Source organism: Physeter macrocephalus, chromosome 13 (genome assembly GCF_002837175.3).
Source record: "Physeter macrocephalus isolate SW-GA chromosome 13, ASM283717v5, whole genome shotgun sequence".
Taxonomy (NCBI): Eukaryota; Metazoa; Chordata; class Mammalia; order Artiodactyla; family Physeteridae; genus Physeter; species Physeter macrocephalus.
The window spans coordinates 83,040,225-83,059,479 of record NC_041226.1 but is presented as its reverse complement, the minus strand read 5'-3'; the positions used below and the strand labels follow the sequence as shown (position 1 = coordinate 83,059,479).

At 58.9% G+C, this 19,255-nt stretch overlaps 2 protein-coding genes across 6 annotated transcripts; one reads left to right on the top strand and one right to left on the bottom strand.

Annotated features, from left to right (window-relative positions):
- Positions 1-1,358: 1,358 nt before the first annotated feature.
- ENTR1 (endosome associated trafficking regulator 1) lies at positions 1,359-8,187 on the bottom strand. Of its 3 annotated transcripts, XM_024126320.3 has the most exons (10): positions 7,989-8,187; positions 7,739-7,888; positions 6,931-6,999; positions 6,043-6,155; positions 5,347-5,748; positions 4,742-4,815; positions 4,045-4,156; positions 3,694-3,756; positions 3,108-3,247; positions 1,359-2,380 (listed from the first exon to the last, which is right to left on the bottom strand). In XM_024126320.3, exons 1-10 carry the CDS (start codon positions 8,056-8,058, stop codon positions 2,281-2,283), a joined length of 1,293 nt encoding a protein of 430 aa, XP_023982088.1. In that variant the 5' UTR covers positions 8,059-8,187; the 3' UTR covers positions 1,359-2,280. The 3 variants fall into 3 exon arrangements, with proteins under 3 accessions (XP_023982088.1, XP_028353357.1, XP_028353355.1); XM_028497556.2 differs by lacking the exon at positions 1,359-2,380 and having other exon boundaries at positions 3,136-3,305; XM_028497554.2 differs by lacking the exons at positions 1,359-2,380; positions 3,108-3,247 and having other exon boundaries at positions 3,256-3,756.
- Positions 8,188-8,251: 64 nt separating this feature from the next.
- Positions 8,252-19,244, top strand: PMPCA (peptidase, mitochondrial processing subunit alpha). 3 transcript variants are annotated; one of them, XM_028497553.2, is made up of 14 exons: positions 8,252-8,355; positions 9,520-9,722; positions 10,154-10,233; positions 10,508-10,590; positions 12,252-12,346; positions 13,110-13,210; positions 13,592-13,855; positions 14,155-14,247; positions 14,343-14,461; positions 14,567-14,657; positions 14,747-14,809; positions 16,336-16,480; positions 17,190-17,229; positions 17,532-19,244. In XM_028497553.2, exons 1-14 carry the CDS (start codon positions 8,285-8,287, stop codon positions 17,632-17,634), a joined length of 1,551 nt encoding a protein of 516 aa, XP_028353354.1. In that variant the 5' UTR covers positions 8,252-8,284; the 3' UTR covers positions 17,635-19,244. The 3 variants fall into 3 exon arrangements, with proteins under 3 accessions (XP_028353354.1, XP_023982086.1, XP_023982087.1); XM_024126318.3 differs by lacking the exon at positions 17,190-17,229; XM_024126319.2 differs by lacking the exons at positions 8,252-8,355; positions 9,520-9,722; positions 17,190-17,229 and having other exon boundaries at positions 10,178-10,233; positions 12,254-12,346.
- Positions 19,245-19,255: the final 11 nt, after the last annotated feature.

Genomic DNA, 19,255 nt, shown 5'->3' with positions numbered 1-19,255 from the left:
ACGCAGACCGGAAGTCCCGCCTCCAAGGCCTTGGCGGAGGCGCGGGGCACGCCGGGACGGGGCTCTCCGGCGGGCCCATGCTGCCTCCGCGCGGCCGTCCGCGGGACTCCCCGCGCCCGCCGGCCCCGCGCTGCGGCCCGGTCACCGGGTCCGGAGCGTCTTCTCCCCCGCGGTGGGACCTCCCGCAGCCGCCAAGCCTGTCTGTGCTGTTTTTGCGTTAGCCGTGTCCAGGGTTTTGGTTGAGGAACCGAGGAGAAAACCTGCCGAGCGCTCCTGACTGTCCCGGCCGGGCCGTGCGGGGCCAGTGCGCCGAGCCCGTCGGAGACGACCGGCCTCACCCCGGCGACGCGCCCCCGCGGGGAGGGGCCCTGGCCTCCAGAGTGAGGGCGTCTTCCCGGGGGCGGTGGCCGAGTCCCGGAAGGCGAGTGAGGGTGCCGGGAGAGGTAGGAGCAGGCGCCCCTCCCGTGAGCCAGGTGGGGTGGCGGCGGTGGAGGGAGGGGCGGGTTGGTGCTCAAAGCGGGACCTGCATGCAGTGAAGGGCCCACAGAGTTGCCGGTCCTTCCCGTGCTCACTCTGCGCCCCCGTAATAGCCCGGGACCCGAACCCACGGGGTCCATTTGCATAGGCAGAGATGCGTGTTCAACAGTCATCGTGAACTGTCCTCAAGTTTTTTTTTTGCTGTGGAACACTTCAAAGGCACAGAGAACAGTGTAACAGAAGCCTGCGTGTCCACCCCCCTCCTTGCTGCACCCAGACCCCCTGTGCCCACCCCAGCCCTCCAGCCCGGTGATCTGATCCCTGTAAAATAAATGCTGTGCCCTCTAGCCAGGGCTGTGGCCCAGGCACCCTCCCTGGCAGCCCCAGCCCTGTTGCGAGCGCACCCAGAAGAGAGGCTCGCTCTGGCACTCTCCTACTAGACCACCCCGTCTGAAGTCTGCTCTGAAAAGTGATCCCGGAACCCACTCTTCACCAACCACCAACGGGCAGGAGCACAAGGTAGTGGGTGGGGGTAAGATGAAGGGCGGGGTCAGCGGGGACTCCTGGGAGGCTGTTACCTGTAGCTGAGATCACAGGGCCTAGCAGTTTGAACGTCTTGGAAGTCCAACCACGGGACCTCAAATGCTCCCATGCTAGACTCCAGTCTGTCCCACTCAAGACACACAGCTGTGCCGCGCATGTCCGCAGCGCGCTGTCCCTGCAGCCGAGCCTAGCAGCAGGTGTGGGTCCACCCTAACCCCCTGGGCTTTTTCATTTATCAGCACAAACCACCCATTAGGCCACGGTCAGCAGCGTGATTCTCAAGCATAAAGAACGGGCTGAATTAGGAAAAAAGACACTGCATATGAGTTGTAGAATTTATTAAATAAGAAAACTGTCAACTTGAACAGGATGCAAAAAGGACCTTTATTTAAAAAAATAACATCCATAGGAAAACAGCCAAAAAGGCATCTAGTGCACGTTACGCCTCCCCTCCAACAGGAAGGGATTGGAAAGGCACTCGGGGAGACGTCGCCCTGACCCGGGAAGGCTCTGCCTAGGCTCCAAGTCCCTGAATCCTACATGTCAGGGTACAAGATGACACTTGGAATGCGTAGCAAAACCCTCCAGCCAAAACCAGTTTTCCAATGCACTTGGCTGGTGCCCCACTGTGGAATGCCTGTGCTGACCTTGGTCCCTGCGGGAAGACAATGGCAACCGCCTCGTGGGGCATCCATGCTCAGGCCACCAACCACGGGGGCGCCCCCGCCCCCCACCCCGGAAGCTGAAGGAGTGTCTGTGAGCCAGAGGGGGCGCTGAGCACTGGCAGAAAGGCACAGGTCCCCGTCTGAGGCGAGCGCTTGCATTATGGCTCATTTAGCGTTTTTCTCTACTTAACGAAAGCAAAGATGATCCGCTGAACTTATCTCACAGTGCATATTCTAGAATGACAATGGAAAACACTCATCACAGAATTGCTGTTTTCGTTTAGTAACTCTAAAAAAAATCACCGGCTTTTATAGGAACGTCTTCCAGTAGATGATCAGCGTCTATACAGCAGTGGGGAGCTCACCAAGAAGGGCCACACGAAGCCCAGGTGCGGCTCTCGCACACAGGAGCTGCTCCTCCCTGTGTGCGGCTAATGATACTGTTCCAGGCCATGAAATTAGCATCTCGTGACAGATGTTTTTACTGTGTGTGAAGACTGCACGTTCAGAGACATGGTGGCATGCTGGAATCCATCATCGGGGAATGGTTTCAGGATGTAAACAGAGCTGTGAGCTAGAAGCACCTCCGTGGTTCTCAAGACTCCTCCCTCTGATCTTTAATTTCAGAAATTCTGTCTATAGATTTAAGGATCTCAGCAACAAGATTCAACGTTTCAGCTCCAGAAACCAACTGCCTGAAATAAAAGCACAGATGTTACAGATGGTTTCTACAACTGCTCCAGGGCAATAACAGAAGCTTTGGGACCTCCCTGGCAGTCCAGTGGTTTGGGCTCCCCGCTTCCACTGCAGGGGGCACAGGTTGGTTCCCTGGTTGGGGAACTAAGATCCCGCAAGCCACACAACGCAGCCCCCCACCCCCACCCCACCCCAAAAAAACCCAGAAGCGTTAAAGCAGAGAAGCTCCAGAGTGAAAAGTGCAGAGTTTTAAAATCTTAGAATTAGTTTCAAGAGACTCTGTCCTGGACTTAAACGAGATGGGCTTCCCTACCCGCGGCTGTCTGGACACCCGATGGGCTTCCCTACCAGCGGCTGTGACTGGACACCGCTGCCACTGAGCTCAGCCCCGCGGGAGAGAGATCACGACGATGGCAACCGACCCCTCCCAGGAGCCTCACTGTGCCCTGCATGTCTTGGGCCTTCTTCAAGTTTCCGTGTTTTTACAAGGGGGAAAGTATTATTCTTTTTCACGCAAAACCTTGGTGTCTTGTAGGTGATTCAGATCTGGCTGACGTTAACCCTCAAGCCTCCCAGGTGAGAACGGTTATCCCCCCGCGGACTGTGGAGGGCCTGCTCGCCAAGGATGTGTCGTATGACCGCGGGGTGAACAGGATCACTGAGCCCCGCCCCCCAAGGCTGCAGCTTGAAACTGGCTAAGCACCCCCCTCCAACCCCTGCACTCACTTGATGGAGGCATGCGCGTTGTTCATGACAACGCGGAGGTTCTGCAGGGCCACGTCGGTGTTCTGCTTCACCACTGTCAGGCTGGCGCCCTGGCCTGACCGCAGGGCTTCGTTCTCGCGCTTGAAGTTAGAGACCTGCGCCTGGGCCCGGGGTGGGGGGTAGGGGGGCGGGTGTGGCAGCGTTAGGACCTTTTCCTGGCTAAACAGGAGAGCAGCTAAAAGGCCATCTGACCGAAACCAGACAAGGCAGCCTCGGTAGAGGCGACAAGGGGATGATACCCTTTCCTGACTGGGGGGTAGCAGGCCTCCTAAAGGACACGGGCCTAATGCCGTCCCTGGTACCTCAGCTGTCCTCTGGTGTGCACGTGCCACCCCCCGCTGTATGGTGATGCCCTCAGCACTCTTGGTGGGCACAACCAGGAGGCCCGGGCGGAAAGCTCACACTCTCCTGACTTGGGCGCTTCATCTGCTAGGGGGAGCGGGAGGGGGAGCGGGAGGGGGAGGGCAGGAACCCCAGCAGAGATTCTTTGGTGCCTTTTCTGGAATTCAGGAATACGTGAACCGTTTAAGACCCTCTCTCTAGTTACCTGGAGCAAGCTGATTTCCTGTTTCAGTTTTAGGACGTGATTTTCTGCCTTTACTGCCCGTTTCTGTTATTCCCCCCGCAAAAAAAGAAAAAAAGAAAAAGGCATCACTGATGTGGTAGCATGGACACAGGACGCATCCCCTCCCTCCCCGTCCCCCTCCCTTACCTGGCGGCCCGGCCAGGCGGGCCCACCCAGACCCATGTGCCCCGGGCAGCACTCGATGCCCTGCAGGGGGACACAGCAGACACTCGACGGCGTCCAGCCAGGCCAGCCCCGCCCACCGCCCGCCGCGAGTCCAGCCAGGCCAGCCCCGCCCACCGCCCGCCGCGAGTCCGGCGCCTGTCTGCTCACGGTCATGCGCTCCAGGTTCCGCTCCACCTGCTGCACCGCCGACTCCAGGTCGTGATAGTCGCTCTCCTCCTTGATCATTTTCGCTTCTAACTTCCGCTCGAGCGTCCTCACCCTCGTTAAGGAAAAAGCCCAGGTTATTAGTGACTCCCTTGCCTGACTCTAAGAACGTCAGACTGTGAGAAGTTTTAATTGGACGGTTCAAATAAAAACCACAAGGGCCCGAGGTTTCAGAATGCAGCTTGGGAGGAACAGCCGTGAGGCAGCCACCTCAGAGCTGGATGTGAGTCAGCTCGCGGCCAGGGGCGCCCTGGGGCCGTCGGACAGCCCTGCTGCCCCATCGTCAAGGGGGGTTGATTTTGCTCTGTTTCAAATACACTTTTACACAGAACATAAGAAACGTATCTGATGCTGAGGGTTTAATGCAATAAAACCACGCTCGCACAACTCCTGGAGCCCGCGTGCCTAGAGCCCGTGCTCGGCAACAAGAGAAGCCACCGCAAAGAGAAGCCTGCGCGCCGCAACGAAGACCCAACGCAGCCAAAGATAAAGAAATTAAATTAACAAACTAATTTAAAAAAACAAACAATAAAAACCCAGGCACAGTCCAACTCCGATACTTCATTATCGTTTTCGCGTTGGTTTCTTCGAGGGTCAGAAGATGATTTGAATTGCAAGCCTAACTCAAAACTTAACGTACATTTCTGTTTGAGTTTCAGAGAAGCTCTGAACCTCAGTCAGCTTTCTTCTTAGCTTAGAATTTTCATCTTTCAGCTGTAGAAAAAGAAAATCCGTATTAGAAACTCAGCGTCTCACTACAAAGGGATGCGTATTTCTACTATTTGGCTCTGGAACTTCTTGATAAACAAAAATACTGTAAGAGTCCCCCTACAGTCCACGTACAGAGAAAAACCAAGAACAAAGTTGCCTGCTTTTTAAAGGCCTACTACAGTCACAGACCCCAGTCTTACTCAGATCTTGTAACTCTTTCTTAGGTGACTATAATTTTTCAAATGCCCTCAGGACACCGGGCAAGCTGTCCCCGAGCCACCAGCCAGGGTGGACCCTTTTCCGAGGGGCAGCACGTTGAGGGTCTCCCTCTGCTTCAGTTCACGCCCCCTCACAGCCCTCCGCAGGGCTTTTCGGCGGTTACGCGCACACCGGTCAGACAGACCACAAGCCGTCTTGTCCTTGGAGCCCACCCCCCGGGCCATCAGGGACACCGGGGGCTCCAGGCTTCCTCCAAGAATGCTGCTTAGACACGAGCTGTGACCAGGGTGCCGACGCACAGCCCCCCTCACTTACTGCTTCGTAACTCATCTGCAGCGTCCGAAGGTGCCTGTCCCCCAGAGACTCTCCGTGGACTGTGCAGTCGGCGCCGGGGCTCCCGGCTGGGGAGACGCGGGAGTCGGAGTCGCTCAGCGCGCACGGAGGCAGAGACTCGGGCCCCGCCAGCTCCGACGGGTTGGAGAAAAAGGAGACGTAGGTGCTGCAGGGCGACGTGCTGGCGGCGACCCTGGACGAGTGGGTCTGCTCCACGGTGGACGGCAGGTAGGCCCCGTCCCACCCTTCGTCCTCGTCCTCGTCCAGGAGGTCGCCAGCCCCTGTCGGGTCTTCGAAAAACGGCTGCTGATACTCCAGGCCATACCCCACGGTCTGGGAGGTGGGGGAGTTGCGGTCGAGTTCCAACGAGTGCCTCGTGGCTTCCTGAAGAAGACAGGGAGGCGGGGCTTAGACTCAGGGAGCCGTCGCAGGCCCTTCTTCCTAGACGTCTGACGTTGGAACAAGAAAGGCCCATCTCGGCTACGGGGAAGGTGAGGGCCAGGAAGGACCCAAACAGCTCTGAGCGCCACACGGCTTCTCCACCGGAAGCAGCAGCTGCTCCGCTTTGCCCCACAGCCCTCGGCCAGCCTCCTGGGAAGGAGCACTGCACGTCAGAAGACAGACGGCCTCTGAAAGGGTTTTCTGTCTAAGGTCGCTGCCAACAACGCCTTAGGTTACCTTTGAATAAATTCTGCTGTCAGTATTCTCTTTCGACAGGCCAAGGTTCTTGCTTTTCAGAAACTCTTTAAAGGAGAATGGATTTGCCTCTTCAAGATCTCCAAGTTTCTCACCTGAGATGGTAACGAACGTCACAAACGTGAAAAGTTTCCTGAAGGTCCTTAAAGGGAACGTCCCTATTCGCTGCTCTTTCCTGAACATGACCCCATCTAAGATGGGGAACACTGCCCTCAGCCTTCCACCAGACCTCAGCGACACTGGGAAATGAGAAAGCTGGCTGATAAAACAGACCAACTTGGGCGTTCTAAATTCTCCTTCTCGTCCCAGCCCCTCGGTGCCTGCACCTGGCTGCCCACGGGGTCCACCTGGGGACATCTAAGGCTGCCACGCACCTCCACTCCCATGCGAAGGGCTTGGCCCGCAGCCTACGCCGGAGACTGGCACAGCGGACGTGCAGCCACGTCAGGAGCCACTGCTCCGCCTCCAGCCTTTTCCCCGCTCACTCGCCAGCTTTCCCTTCTCTTTCCCACTCTCCCGGTACCCAACCAGCCACCCTGCGGCCCTTTTGGCCCACCAGTGATCCAAGCCCAGGTGCCAACCCTGTATGAAGTTGGCTCCTGTAACCCTGGCCCCACTGTCTCCTCAGACCCCTCAGGTGTGACTTCCCACCCCCTGCCATCCCTCATGCCCAGGTTCTCCTGCCCCTGTGCCCACTTTTCCTCCACCCGCGGCTCAAGATCGACTGTGGGGCTCCACCCCCACCTGTTCTTTCGGGCTCCAGGTGTGCTAGTTATATGCTGTCAGACTGACAGCCCTGCCGCTGGGCACGTGCCTGGCACGTGGAGACATGGACGGAGAGAAAAAGAAAGGATTACTGAATTACTGTACCTCCAAAGTGTGTGTTCTGGGCTCCTGATGGACCTTGCTTAGTACCTTTCCCCTTTCCATAGCCAAAATCTGCAAAGAGACATCATCACCCCACCGTGATCATGGGAGGCCTTTATGACAACAACTCTTTTTGACATGCGGTCTCTACTGCAGTGGTTCTTACGTCCTGGGCAACTTTCAAAGCACAAGCCCCCGGACTCCTGCCCCTGGAGATGGTCTGACGTCCGTGGGGCCCTGGCATCTGTGATTCTGAAAAAGCTCCCGATTGGTTTGATGCCCCGTGGGGCAGGCGCACGTCCTCCGTCTTATGGTGCCTCCTGAATGCCCTCGTGGGTTGTCATTGGCTCTCAGACCCTGACAGAACCACCTAAACGCTCCCTGAACACCCTGGACCCCAGGCAGGCAGTGTAGCCGCTTGGGGAGAATTAGGATGAACTAAAAATGGCCTCTGCCCAGCTGCAGCGACCAGAGGATGGCTACACCTGGTTTCCCAGCCTGGCCTACTGGATGAAGGTTCCCTCACTCCTCCACCTGAAAGAGCAAGGTGGTTTCCTGGGTTGCCACTGGGCCTACCTCTATGCCGGCTTTGCCACGGTGTACTGGAACTGTCTGGCTGGGGGGGCGGGGGTTCTCCGAGAGGAGACTGTGAGCTCCAGGGGGCGGGACTCCTATCCGCTCGCGTTTCCTACTCCCAGCGCCCGGCGCCCGCTGGGGCTAGTGGTCACCGTTGGGCCGGGGGTGAGCTGCGCTATCGCGCGGGACCTACAGGTAGCGCCGGCGTCGGGAGTCCCTGAGGCTCGTCTCTCACCTGTGTCTCCCACGGAAGCTAGCACCGGACTGGGCACATAGCACATAAACGTCGGCCGAGTGCCGAAGAAGCGGGACTCCAGGTCCCTGGCTTGGGGGCGCTCACAGTCTAGCGGGGGGAGACAAGACCGGCGCTCATAGAACGCGGGAGCTGTAATAACAACAAGAGCGACTTCACCGCGCGCCCGCCTCACCTGGGCCTCAGCGCGGACGCCGGATCGCGGACGCCCGCCCGCCCCCCGCCCGCTCACCGTCCGGAATGACGAGGCTCCGGGGCCGGGACAGCGGGGTGACGCCGGGGCGGTGCGCGTAGCCCGCCATCGCCGCGGGCCCCGCGGCGCCAGCCCTCCCTAGCCCGGCAGCGGCGGCTCCATGGCTCCGACTCCGCCCCGGCCGCCGCTCAGCCGCTGCTCCGAGCCTCTGGCCGCTGCTTCTGCTCCGCGCACCGGAAGCGCAAACCCGAACGCCTGGGGCCGGCGCCGGGGGGGGCGGGGGCGCCGGAGGCGGAACAGGAAGTGACGACAGAAGCGGTGGGCGGTGACTCAAAATGGCGGCGATGGTGCTGGCGGCGACGCGGCTGCTGCGAGGCTCGGGCTCCTGGGGCCGCTCGCGGCTGAGGTGAGTCGAGGGCCAGCCGGGGATCGGCCGGGGGCTGGGGCGGCCCGCGCCCTTCTGGACGCTCCGCCTTTGGCTCCCCCACGCCGAGGGGCGGCGCCCGGCAAGCGGGCTGGGACTGCGGGACCCCCGCCCGGTCCCCGAGGCGACGGGGGCACTTCCCCCCATGGCGCCCCGGGCTCCGGCCCCGAGCCCCATCCGCCTCTCTCCCGCCCTCTCCTCCCGGGCGGTCGGGGGGTGCTCGTCCGAGGTCACGTGTCATCTCCGCCCCGGCCCCTTCCGGCCGCGTGCCCCCCTTGTGAGGCCGAGCCGGCAAGCCTGGGTTCTGTGGTCGCCAGAGCCATGTCCTTGACTGCTGTGCTCTGTCCCCTCTCCTCTGGATGTCTGGCCTTTTCCCGCACTGGCGCTTTCATTCAGGCGACAGATGGGTGTTGATCCCTCGCTGTGAGGTCCTGGGTGCGATGGGGGCAGAAACCAGGCACTGGGTCCAGGCAGTCTCATGCCCAAAGTGTCAGCTTTGAAGGGAGTAAGCCGCCTTCGGCGGTAAGAAACAGGAGAGACTAACTTCAGGTGGAATGAGGAGGAGCAGCTTACGAGGAGGTGACATCTGAGCCCAGAGATGGGGAATGAGAGAAGGGTCAGCCCCGTGAACAGTGCAGGGAAGGCAGGTCAGGCCGGGAGCCGTGAGAACAGCAGCGTGGGGACGATGCGCCCAGTGTGTCCAGGGGACGGACCGGCTGGCCAGTGGGACCCGGACCTGGGGCGGGGGGTGGCTGGCAGATGAGTTTGGAGGGGGAGTTAGAGGCCTTCGGGACCAGGTGAAGAGATGTGGCTTCTGCTTAGGCTCCAGGGGGCTGTTGAAAGGCAGGGCTTGGCCAAGTGCTCGGTGTGTAGAAACAGACTTAACCCACTTAACCCTCCTTTCATGGAGGTGGCATTTGAGGCCTAAAGACCTGAACCAACTTGCCGCATGTCCCTGGGAACTCCTCAGTGGTGTTCTTGGTCACTCCTCTGTGTTGTCTCTGGGGACGTGTAGAAATCAGTCCTCTAGATAAGGAGATGCTGATTTTTTAAATGCACACAGAACACAAATAACTGCACCTAGGTGGTCACCACAGGTTCCATCATCTCACTTGTATTGTACCTGGGCCGACTTCTGTGTTTCAGGTTTGGAGCCCCTGCATACAGGCAGTTCAGTAGTGGCGGTGCCTATCCCAGCGTCCCCCTCTCTTCCCCCTTGCCCGGAGTACCCAAGCCTGTTTTTGCTACAGTTGATGGACAAGAAAAGTTTGAAACCAAAGTCACCACACTGGAGAATGGGCTTCGTGTGGCGTCCCAAAATAAGTTTGGACAGTTTTGTACAGTAGGAAGTAAGTACTGTCAGTAGCGTTGTGGGTGGCCCCGTTTGTTGTAATATGCACACATTTCAGTTGATTGTTAGTTGTATTTAGGGCATCGTTCATGAATTGTATCCTGAGTGAAAAAGCAGGGCATAGAATCTGAACACTTAGTAACCAGAGTATGAACGGTGGCTCTCCTGGTGGTGGGTTTTTTTTCCTTCTCTCTACCTTTCTGTTTTCCTAAAAGTTTTCTACCACAGACATAAAGTACGTAATTCTATAAATACCGACGTACGTATATAGCTGTGAAAACCTTCGGAATCGAGGTAACCTACGTACTTGTCATCCTCATGTTTAAATCTGGCTGTTTGGTCATATTCACAATTTTAAAAGGTTTATCTTGATTAAATTTTCCCTTTTGAATATCTGACTTAACCTGTCAATTTTCTTTTTATTGCTAGTTCTTATTAACTCTGGATCAAGATATGAAGCAAAATATCTCAGTGGAATTGCTCACTTTTTGGAAAAATTGGCATTTTCGGTCAGTGTCCAATTTGTGGGTTTTTTGTTTTTTTTTTTTTTCAGTTTGTGATTTTTGAGACTGTACTTGGGAAGAATCTGTCAAGGTTTGCTTTTCTAAAATGGATATTTTAATAAATGCTAAAGTTGCCAAGTCGATACTAATTAAGGTTTCTAAGTTAAAAGATGATTTGACTTAATGTGTTCTGAAAGCATAACTAAATTTTTTTAAAAAAACTTTATTTTGGAGGTTGTTCTGTATGGCTTATGTATGTTCTCTGATTCATTTTTCCTAGTCTACTGATCGATTTGACAGCAAAGATGAAATTCTGCTTACCTTGGAGAAGCACGGGGGTATCTGTGACTGCCAGACATCAAGGTACGCCAGCTTTCACATACAGACTCAGCTTTTATCATGTGGACTGTCCTCATCCTTGGCCAGAGTCCCCCTGAGCCCCTCCCGTTGGCGAGGCCATGGAGGTGAATGGCGAGAAGTGAGCCCTGGTCCGCGCAGAGACTCGGGCGGAGGGTTGGGTGGGTGGCAACGCTTACACAGAGGCATGCGCTCCGAGGGCCAGGCCTCCCCTGTCATCCGAGCCAGGCTTCTGGCCGGGCGCTGGGGATGCACAGAAGGCCTGTCCCCACGATACTCACACGTCGGGCAAAGGGCTGCACCCCAGGTGGTGGGCGCAGGGGCCGGGGGTGGTGGGAGCGTGGGGGAGGCTGGCAAGGGAGCGGTAGGCAACTCAGCGTCGGGGCTGCTGCTTGAAGGCACCTGCCAGGTGGAATAACGGGTGGCCGTGGCTCAGACCCAGGGGACAGCAGGTGCAGAGGCTCAGCCTGGAAGAGGCAGTGGTCGGTTTGGGGTGGGGAAGGTTCAGTAGGTAGCTGGGGCACAGATGGGGTAGGGGTGCTGTGGACAAAGGCAGGTGGTGTTTGTCTGCCCAGTGTGGGGCGTGTTTGGAAAGCTCTGTTCAGGGCAATATGAGCTGAGCAGACAGAGATTACACCTTTTTTTTTTTTTTTTTGGTCCACACCGGGTGTCATGCGGGATCTTAGTTCCCTGACCAGGGATCGAACCCGGGCCCCTGCAGTGGAAGCACAGAGTCTTAACCACTGGACCTCCAGGGAAGTCCCAGATCACACTTTTTTTAAGCGGTTGGTGATTTCAATCTGAATGCTAAAAAAATTAGAGAGAAAACAGATTAAATGCCAAGAATTAGAGTTGGAATGGAGGTAGTATGTTCGCACGTTCAAAAAAAAGGTCTGTTCAGAAACTTGTGACTCCTGGCTGCCCGTGAATGAAAGCCAGACTGGTTGGCTGTGTTCTTGCGAAAAATCGCATCCTCCGTCTCCCCAGGGAGCCCCTTCCTCTGGTCAGGCAGGCCTGTGTTCTGCCCCAATGCAGCCAGCTAATTCTCAGCTCAGACTCTCGTTCCTGCCGCTCTCCCACGTGGTCCTACAGCACTTCCCCGCTGAGAATGGCCCCTTCCCTGCAGAGGCCCTGGTGGCCATGTCTCTCCTCCAGGGCTCGCTCCTCTCCACGTGGCAGCCGGGCCCGCTCTGCGTGGTCTCCGGCCTGACCGTGCCGCCCTCGTGGCTCCGTGGTTGTCCCGTTTGCGCCTCCCCTGCCTCGGTGCGCCTGTCTGATCACAGTGCTTCGTGCTGTGAGCTACTGTTACAATCAGTCTCTGTCCCCCAGCCGTCTAAGGCCAGGCATGCGCCCGTGTGGACAGTTTGCCTAGCGGACACTCAGCGGAGGATGACACGAGTAGCCTCAGAGGGGGCTTGTGCTGGTGAAAACCGCTCAGAGCTGCCTCTCCAGTTGGGCTGGACAGTGTCTTCCACCCCAGCGATTAGCCTGCTCACAGCTGTGGTTCCTGCCTGCTAAGAGTTTACACCGTAAGATGAGAAAGGGGAAAAAGCCCCAGGTGTGTGCTGACCCTCGACGCAGGAGGATGTAGCCGCCTCCCCTGCCGCCCCAGTGTACACCTGTCGTGACCTCGGTGCCCCCGACGTTGGTCTTGTTGGTTTTTCCAGAGACACCACCATGTATGCTGTATCTGCTGATTCTAAAGGCCTGGACACGGTGGTCGGCTTGCTGGCAGACGTGGTCCTGCACCCCAGGCTGACAGGTGTGCATTCGGGCTGCTTGAGGGATGGGGGGCAACGCTGGGAGGTGTGTTGCCGCACTGCCCCGGGGAGGGGCGCTGTGTTATGGAGCCTTGGGCCCACCCACCACTGACAGTCAGCGGGGCCGCTGGAAACAGCGCTCACGGTTAGAGACGTCCTCGATGCTGAGCTCTTCGACACTCCTCTCTGCGCCCTTTGACGTTTGTAGCGAAACGGTTCTTTCATTTCAGAAAAGCATCTCAGACGGTGTTTAAACACCCTGACTGACGTGCTATCAGAAGCTTCTGTGTCTCTGTCCCCATTCCCTTGCTCAGCCTTGCAAATGGCAGCACTTCAAGCTCCCTGCTAGGAGTGGACACAGGCCAGTCTGGCTGCGCTGTGTTTCCCAGCAGCCTGGCCTTGGGGTTCCCAGGCTGCGGTTCCGCATTATAGTCTTCCTGGCGCTGGTTCCAGGTACCTGATGAAACACACCCCCGCCACTGGTCTGTGCCTGTGTCTGGACCTGAGCGCCTTGTACGGGGAGGAAGCCGCGGCTCGGAGCAGGGCCAGGTGGCTGCTTCCGGGCAGAGGGGAGGAGGCCCAGTTCGTCCAGGTCCCGGCCTGCAGGGTGCTCTCCCCGTCGCTCGTACAAGCGTCCCCCAGGTCTGCCCCAGAGGAAGGCAGAGGAGGCTCTGCCCGTGCCAGCCGATGAATGACACTGGGCCCAGCTCGGTGACCCAGGCTCAGGGCGGCCTCCGTCTGAGCCTCGTCTCTGGTTCTCTGCAGATGAAGAAATCGAGCTGACGCGTATGGCTGTCCGGTTTGAGCTGGAGGACCTCAGCATGCGGCCCGACCCAGAGCCCCTTCTCACCGAGATGATTCACGAGGTGCGATGGACACGCGGGCCACCTCCACGGCCTCGCCCCCTGACCCCGGGCTCTGCGGGGGTCGTTCGCCTGCCTGATGCCACCTTGCAGAACATTTTTAATTTCTGAATTTGTTAGCCATGCAAGTTTTAGACGTCCTAACCCTTAGAGTAACGAGGTCTGTGGGGTGAGCCTTTTATCTTACGGTTCTTAGGAATTCTCGTTCTGGAGCGGCAGGTTTTACTATTTTTGTAAACACAGAGCTGCTCCTGCCAAACGGCGGAAACGAGCGGCTGGCGGGCTTTTCCCACCCGTCCGGGGATCGCTGCAGTCCCGGCTTGCCTGGGCAGGCCTGGCTGTGTTCTCTCTGTCACTTGTGTTTCTCTTGCTTCCTTTATCAAGGCCGCTTACCGGGAAAACACAGTTGGCCTCCACCGTTTCTGCCCCACGGAGAACATAGCAAAGATTGATCGATCGGTGCTTCATTCCTACCTGAGAAACCACTACACCCCTGACCGCATGGTGCTGGCCGGGGTGGGGGTGGAGCACGGACACCTGGTGGAATGTGCCAGAAAATACCTCCTGGGCGCCCGCCCTGCCTGGGGCAGTGGGGCGGCCGCGCGCGCGGACGGATCGGTGGCACAGTACACCGGGGGCCTCGTCAAGGTAAAGCCGTGATCTCGGGTTGCATACGCTTCCTTTGGCCTCTTTGTTCAGCGTGATCGATCTTGTGTTTATCCTGAAGCTGTTAGGTTCACCTTAACCAGGCTTCACCTTAACCCGTGTTTCTGTCAGAGCTGAGTTCCACCTGGGCTGGAGGCTCGGCTGGCTCGCGCCTCTCGAGGGGGTTTCCTGACATCGCTGTACGGTTTCTGTAGACCCGTTTATATACCACCTGACCTGAGAAGCGTGCGAGGCCTGGTGGTCTTTCTCTGAGTGCACGCGTCCATTCTTCTTGGTTCCAGCTGGAAAGGGACATGTCCAGTGTCAGCCTGGGCCCCACCCCGTTCCCCGAGCTCACTCACATCATGATTGGCCTGGAGAGCTGTTCCTTCCTGGTGAGTCCTCGGCGGCTCAGGCAGGGCGTCCTGGAGCGGGCGTCACAGCTGCGCGGGCCCGGCCCAGGCTGAGCTCTGCCATCCGTCTGCCGCAGGAGGGGGACTTCCTCCCTTTCGCGGTGCTGAACATGATGATGGGCGGCGGCGGCGCCTTCTCGGCCGGCGGGCCTGGCAAGGGCATGTTCACCAGGCTCTACCTCAACGTGCTCAACAGGTGGGTTGGGGGCCCTCGCCCGCTGCGTCGGGGCCGCCGGCCCAGCCGAGCATGCTCTGGGGCCGTGACACCTTCCTGGCGTCCCTCTCTCCACGTCCTTCACAGGCACCACTGGATGTACAACGCGACCTCCTACCACCACAGCTACGAGGACACGGGCCTCCTGTGCATTCACGCCAGCGCCGACCCCAGACAGGTGAGGGCCGGCCCTCCTTCACCGCGGGAACCGGGGGACGAAGGCTGCCGTGCTGAGATCCTGCTCTCCCGCTCCATGCTCTCTTACAGGTTCGAGAAATGGTGGAAATCATCACAAGAGAGTTTGTTTTAATGGCTGGAACTGTGGATGTGGTAAGTAGGGCTCGGAGCCATTTCCAGCGTCCTCGCCGTGTTCGATGGATAGAGAACACGGTGTAGGGGTGGCCGGCAGAGGGCCCGTGCTCTGTGCCCACCCCACCGGCGTCCCAGCCAGGACAGCACGGCCCCGGGGTCACCCAGACCTGCCCCCGTGGGCGCCCATCCTCCCTGATCTTGATGCTGAGGACCCCCCCAGCGCCAGCTCTGCTTGCTCTGATCGAGCCCGTGCCTCCTGTGCCTGCCCTGTGTCCTTCTGTAAAAGGGTAAATTGGAGCAGCGTTGAACAGAATGAGCGGGCCACGCGGGGCATTTTTCTAGCTCTTTCCTGGCTCTGGTTTATGTTTTGACCTGAGATTTTGTTCCCTCATTTCTTTCACGTACTTTGCATCATACCGTACGTGTTTAGAAGTCTTGTTTTCTTTCCTGGATCAGAACTGGCACCGATAAGCAGATTCTATGTACACACCACACGCGGAAGCGTGCTTAAACATCCGCGTACACGCGCACGCACGTAGGCACACGCACACGCGCGTGCACACAGCAGCAGAGACGCCCAGCGTGTGAGCCTGCTAGGGGTCAGTGGGCGTGCTTCACCTTCAGAGCTTCTCTTCTGCACGTTCCATGTTTTCTGCAGTAACCACACGCTCCCTTTTTAATCAGAAAAAGAAGCGTTATTTTAAAAATAAAAACGTGTTTAAAAATTTACACTTGGTGGTTCCATTAGCGTCCTGCTAGGAAAAGTGTTTTTCTCTAACGTGAAGGCAACTTGAGATAAAAATTATTTGCCTGAAGTTGCAAAAGTGATCAAGACCTATGTTAAATCGGGAGTTACCTTACTTAAAAGATACAGACTCTCGACAGCTGAGGTGTTTTCCAGCACCTGTTCTCCAGGCCTGTGAGCTCCCCGGTGGGCGGCCTGCACCTCTCACCAGCCCCCCTGTCTCTGCCCTTGCGCTCCAGGCTGGGCTTCAGGAACGGAACTCGCTGGAGCTGCAGTCTTAAACTTGGCCCCAGATACAGAGCTGGTAGCGTGAGCTGTGGCTCCTGCGGATCTCCCGGGGAGCGCGGCGAGCGCAGCTGACGGGACCCTGCTCCGGGATTTGCGGGGAGCCCCAGGGCCTGCGTTGAGTTTGTTTTCCTTGTGGTTTCAACGTGTGGCCAGCTTTGGGGTCCTGGAGTTTGGGTGCTTGGTGTTCTTCCCTGCTCATGCTACACGGCAAAGTTTAATCCCAAGAACTCCAGGGAACCACATACTTCTCCCTTATTTCGAATGTGGTAAAGGCCCTATTAGTGTAGCTGCAGCCCTGATCCAGAAAACACAGAGGCGGAAACATGGCGGGATCTGCTGGTGACTTGGGCCACAAGCCCAGGCACAGGGGGCCGTCTTCCCTTATTCAGCCCTGGGTAAGCGGAAGACCCTTCGCCAGGTCACGTCCGTCAGCCCCTCTGCTGTCCGGGCCGTTCGCAGTTGGCTGGGAGACGGGCGTGAGCCCAGGGGACTGAGCCACGTGACCCCGCAGGTGGAGCTGGAACGGGCCAAGACGCAGCTCATGTCCATGCTCATGATGAACCTGGAGGCCAGGCCCGTCATCTTCGAGGACGTGGGGAGGCAGGTGCTGGCCACCCGCTCCAGGAAGCTGCCCCACGAGCTGTGCGCACTCATCCGTGAGTCCCGGGCCCAGGGCGGGGGTGGCCCCCGCAGGACCGCACCCCAAGCCTCGTCCTCTCCCAAGTCTGCTTCCCGGCCCTGCCAGCGCCGGCTGAGCGCCTTAACCCGTGTGACTCCAGCCTTTTGCCCCCTTATAAAAGGGCGTCTCACGACCCCTCCAGGTTTCAGCGCAGATTCAGCGGGAAGGTGGGTGGAAAGTACGTGGCCCGGTGCCGTGCTGCGCGTGGAGAGACACGAGCTCCGGCAGCGCTGCCCCGGGGGCTCGTGGCAGGTGTCCGTGGCCTCCTGTGAGTGGCCTTCGGGAGGCCCTGAGCCTCCAGTTCAGGGTGCCGAGCTGTACTTGCTTGTGACTCTTTGGGGGACAGGTTAGTCTTAGCTTTGTCAGATGCCCAGAGGGTCCGCAACCCCGGAAGGGCTCTGCCTACGGCTCTGCGGGGCCGAGTCGCCCAGGGTGCAGCTGACAGGGTCCTCGGGCGTCTGCTGGTTCGGAGTCCTGCTGAGGACGGCGCTTGCCCCGCCCACGCGCGGACCCCTGTCCCCCTGGGAGAAGCCCCTCAGGCCCTCGAGTACGACGGTACCCGATCTCCGAGGCCTCGGCTTCTGTAGAAGATAAGCTCCCGGGGGTGTGGTTCCCTCCTCCAAGGCTGGGCCACGTGTGCAGCCCCTCGGCCCCCCTCGTTCTGACCTCAGCCTTCGTCCACGCAGCGCCGAGGCTTTGGTTTTCCCCTCCCTGCAGACTCGCCACGTAGGTAACTCATAGCTGAGGGGTGTTGTTTTTTTTTAATTAATTATATTAACTCCTGTTGGGATGGGCATGTCCTAAGGCAGTTGAAATCGGCAGTCGCCCATTTACTAAGAAACTCACCGTGCAGTCCACACGTGGCTGCGCTTGGGCCCTCGGGGGCCCTCAGCATCCCTCCTCCGCAGGTGGGGAGGTGGTGGCAGGTTGGGGACCCTCTGTCTGTGCAGGCCCGCGGCCGCGGCGTGGAGAGGGGCGGGACTGACGCGGGGCCGGGTGGTCCCCTGATGCCCCTCCTCCCCTTGCAGGCGACGTGAAGCCAGAGGACGTCAAGAGAGTCGCTTCTGCGATGCTCCGCAGGAAGCCCGCCGTGGCCGCCCTGGGGGACCTGAGCGACCTGCCGGCGTATGAGCACGTCCAGGCGGCGCTGGCGCATAAGGACGGGCGCCTGCCCAGGACGTACCGGCTCTTCCGGTAGAGGCGCCGCGGCAGCACCGTCCACGTGCGTTTCCTTGGGGTGACTTTAGGGCAGACGTTCACAGACGGTGCAGGCTGGGGGACTTCTCCTAAACGTGAATTCCTTCAGAACTGGACGTGCCAATCCATCAGTGGAATAAAGATTGCTCTCCACCACTGCGGCTGGAAACCAGGGGAAGCGCAGGGAGGTTGGAGCAGCCGGCTGGGGTCAAGCCGGGCTAGTCTTGCTGCTCCCGCAAGAGTTTCGGCAGGTGGGGGGACCGCGCGGTTCCCCGAGGCCGGCGGTCGTTGAGCGGGCGAGGCCTGACCTCTCCTCTGAGGCCCCCGGGCCCGTCAGCCCGCCTGCATCCGGGAGGCCGGGGCCAGCCGTGCCGGCACCTTGAGGGTCCCGGGGCGATGCACCATCCAGCTTGACCGGTGAGGGGTAGCCTCTTGCCCTCAACAGTAAGGCCCTGATTTCAGAGGTGGGGAGCTCGGGGCCGGGGAGGCGGGCTTGAAAGGCGGGAGGACTGAGGCCGCGTGCGGGGCCCTGCAGGGTCGGGGGGCTTTGGTGACAGGGCCCTGCGGGGCCTGGGCACCTGCACTGGCTGCCGTGGGTCCTTCTGACGCTGCCGTGGCTCGGAGGGCGGCTTCCTGGTCGCCAGCGGGTCGCACGGAACCGGGCCCCACAGCTCTGTGGAGAAGAGTCGTCTACAGGGCATATTTTTTGAAACGCTAAGAAGTGCAGCCCCTGCTGTCCAGCTGGGAGAGAGAGGGGTGATCTGAGGCCGTCAAATAAACGTTTCAGCGTCACCTCTGTCACGTCCGTTCATCTTGCCGGGGCCTGGCGTCCCTTTATTTCCATCCCTTTACTGCACACCTCCCCTGGCCCAGGTGGGAGGTGTCTGGGCCCCTGCCGTCCTTCGCCTGCTCCGCTCCAGTCCGCTGGGTGGGAAACCGCAGGCTCATGGCAGGCGGGCCAACAGCGCGGATTCCAGTTGTCAGGAACGCCCTGTGGTTACCGGGCTGGCTGGGAGGGAGCGCGGGAGCGCGAGGCGTCCTGGGAGCTGCTCCCAGCCGGGCCCAGGTGCTTCTTGAGGGAGCTGGCGCTCACCTGAGCTTTCTATCCCCTGGACACCCACCCCTCCCTCTCTCCTCCCCCTTTACCACCCACCGCCCCGTTCACTTGGGGGCCTTCCCTTCACCCTTTCGGCCCCCGCCCACCCTACGCGCTGTCCGTGCTGTTCCCAGAGCCCCGCGTGCGCCTTCGTTGGCGCCCACGCCCAGTCTGGCCCTTGGGGACTGGCTGGCCTGTGGCAGGACTCAGCGCGTTGGAGAGAACGAGAGACAGATTTTAAAAACCACCCTCACACTCGGTCGTATTTCGCAATTCTTTATGAAGCTTATTTTCCAGACCCTGGTCGATTTCATTTGTGTTGATTTGAATCTCAACCTAACCGTCCAAGTGAAAGCCCATTCATCCGAAGTCTATAACGGCTCATACTAAGTAAACTGCTTCACTTTGGACCCATGAGATGTACACAACGACACCCCCCCCCCCCCCCCCCCCCCCCCC

Bases quoted from the DNA above. Each gene is read 5' to 3' on its own strand.
- PMPCA (XM_024126318.3), top strand. From the start codon at position 8,285: ATGGCGGCGATGGTGCTGGCGGCGACGCGGCTGCTGCGAGGCTCGGGC. The intron at 10,234-10,507 runs GTCAGTGTCCAA...CATTTTTCCTAG, and splicing joins TGGAAAAATTGGCATTTTCG to TCTACTGATCGATTTGACAG. The intron at 10,591-12,251 runs GTACGCCAGCTT...TGGTTTTTCCAG, and splicing joins TGTGACTGCCAGACATCAAG to AGACACCACCATGTATGCTG.
- ENTR1 (XM_028497554.2), bottom strand. From the start codon at position 8,058: ATGGCGGGCTACGCGCACCGCCCCGGCGTCACCCCGCTGTCCCGGCCC. The intron at 6,156-6,930 runs GTACAGTAATTC...TTACCATCTCAG, and splicing joins CCAGAACACACACTTTGGAG to GTGAGAAACTTGGAGATCTT. The intron at 4,816-5,346 runs GTAAGTGAGGGG...CTTTTTCTACAG, and splicing joins TGCAGATGAGTTACGAAGCA to CTGAAAGATGAAAATTCTAA.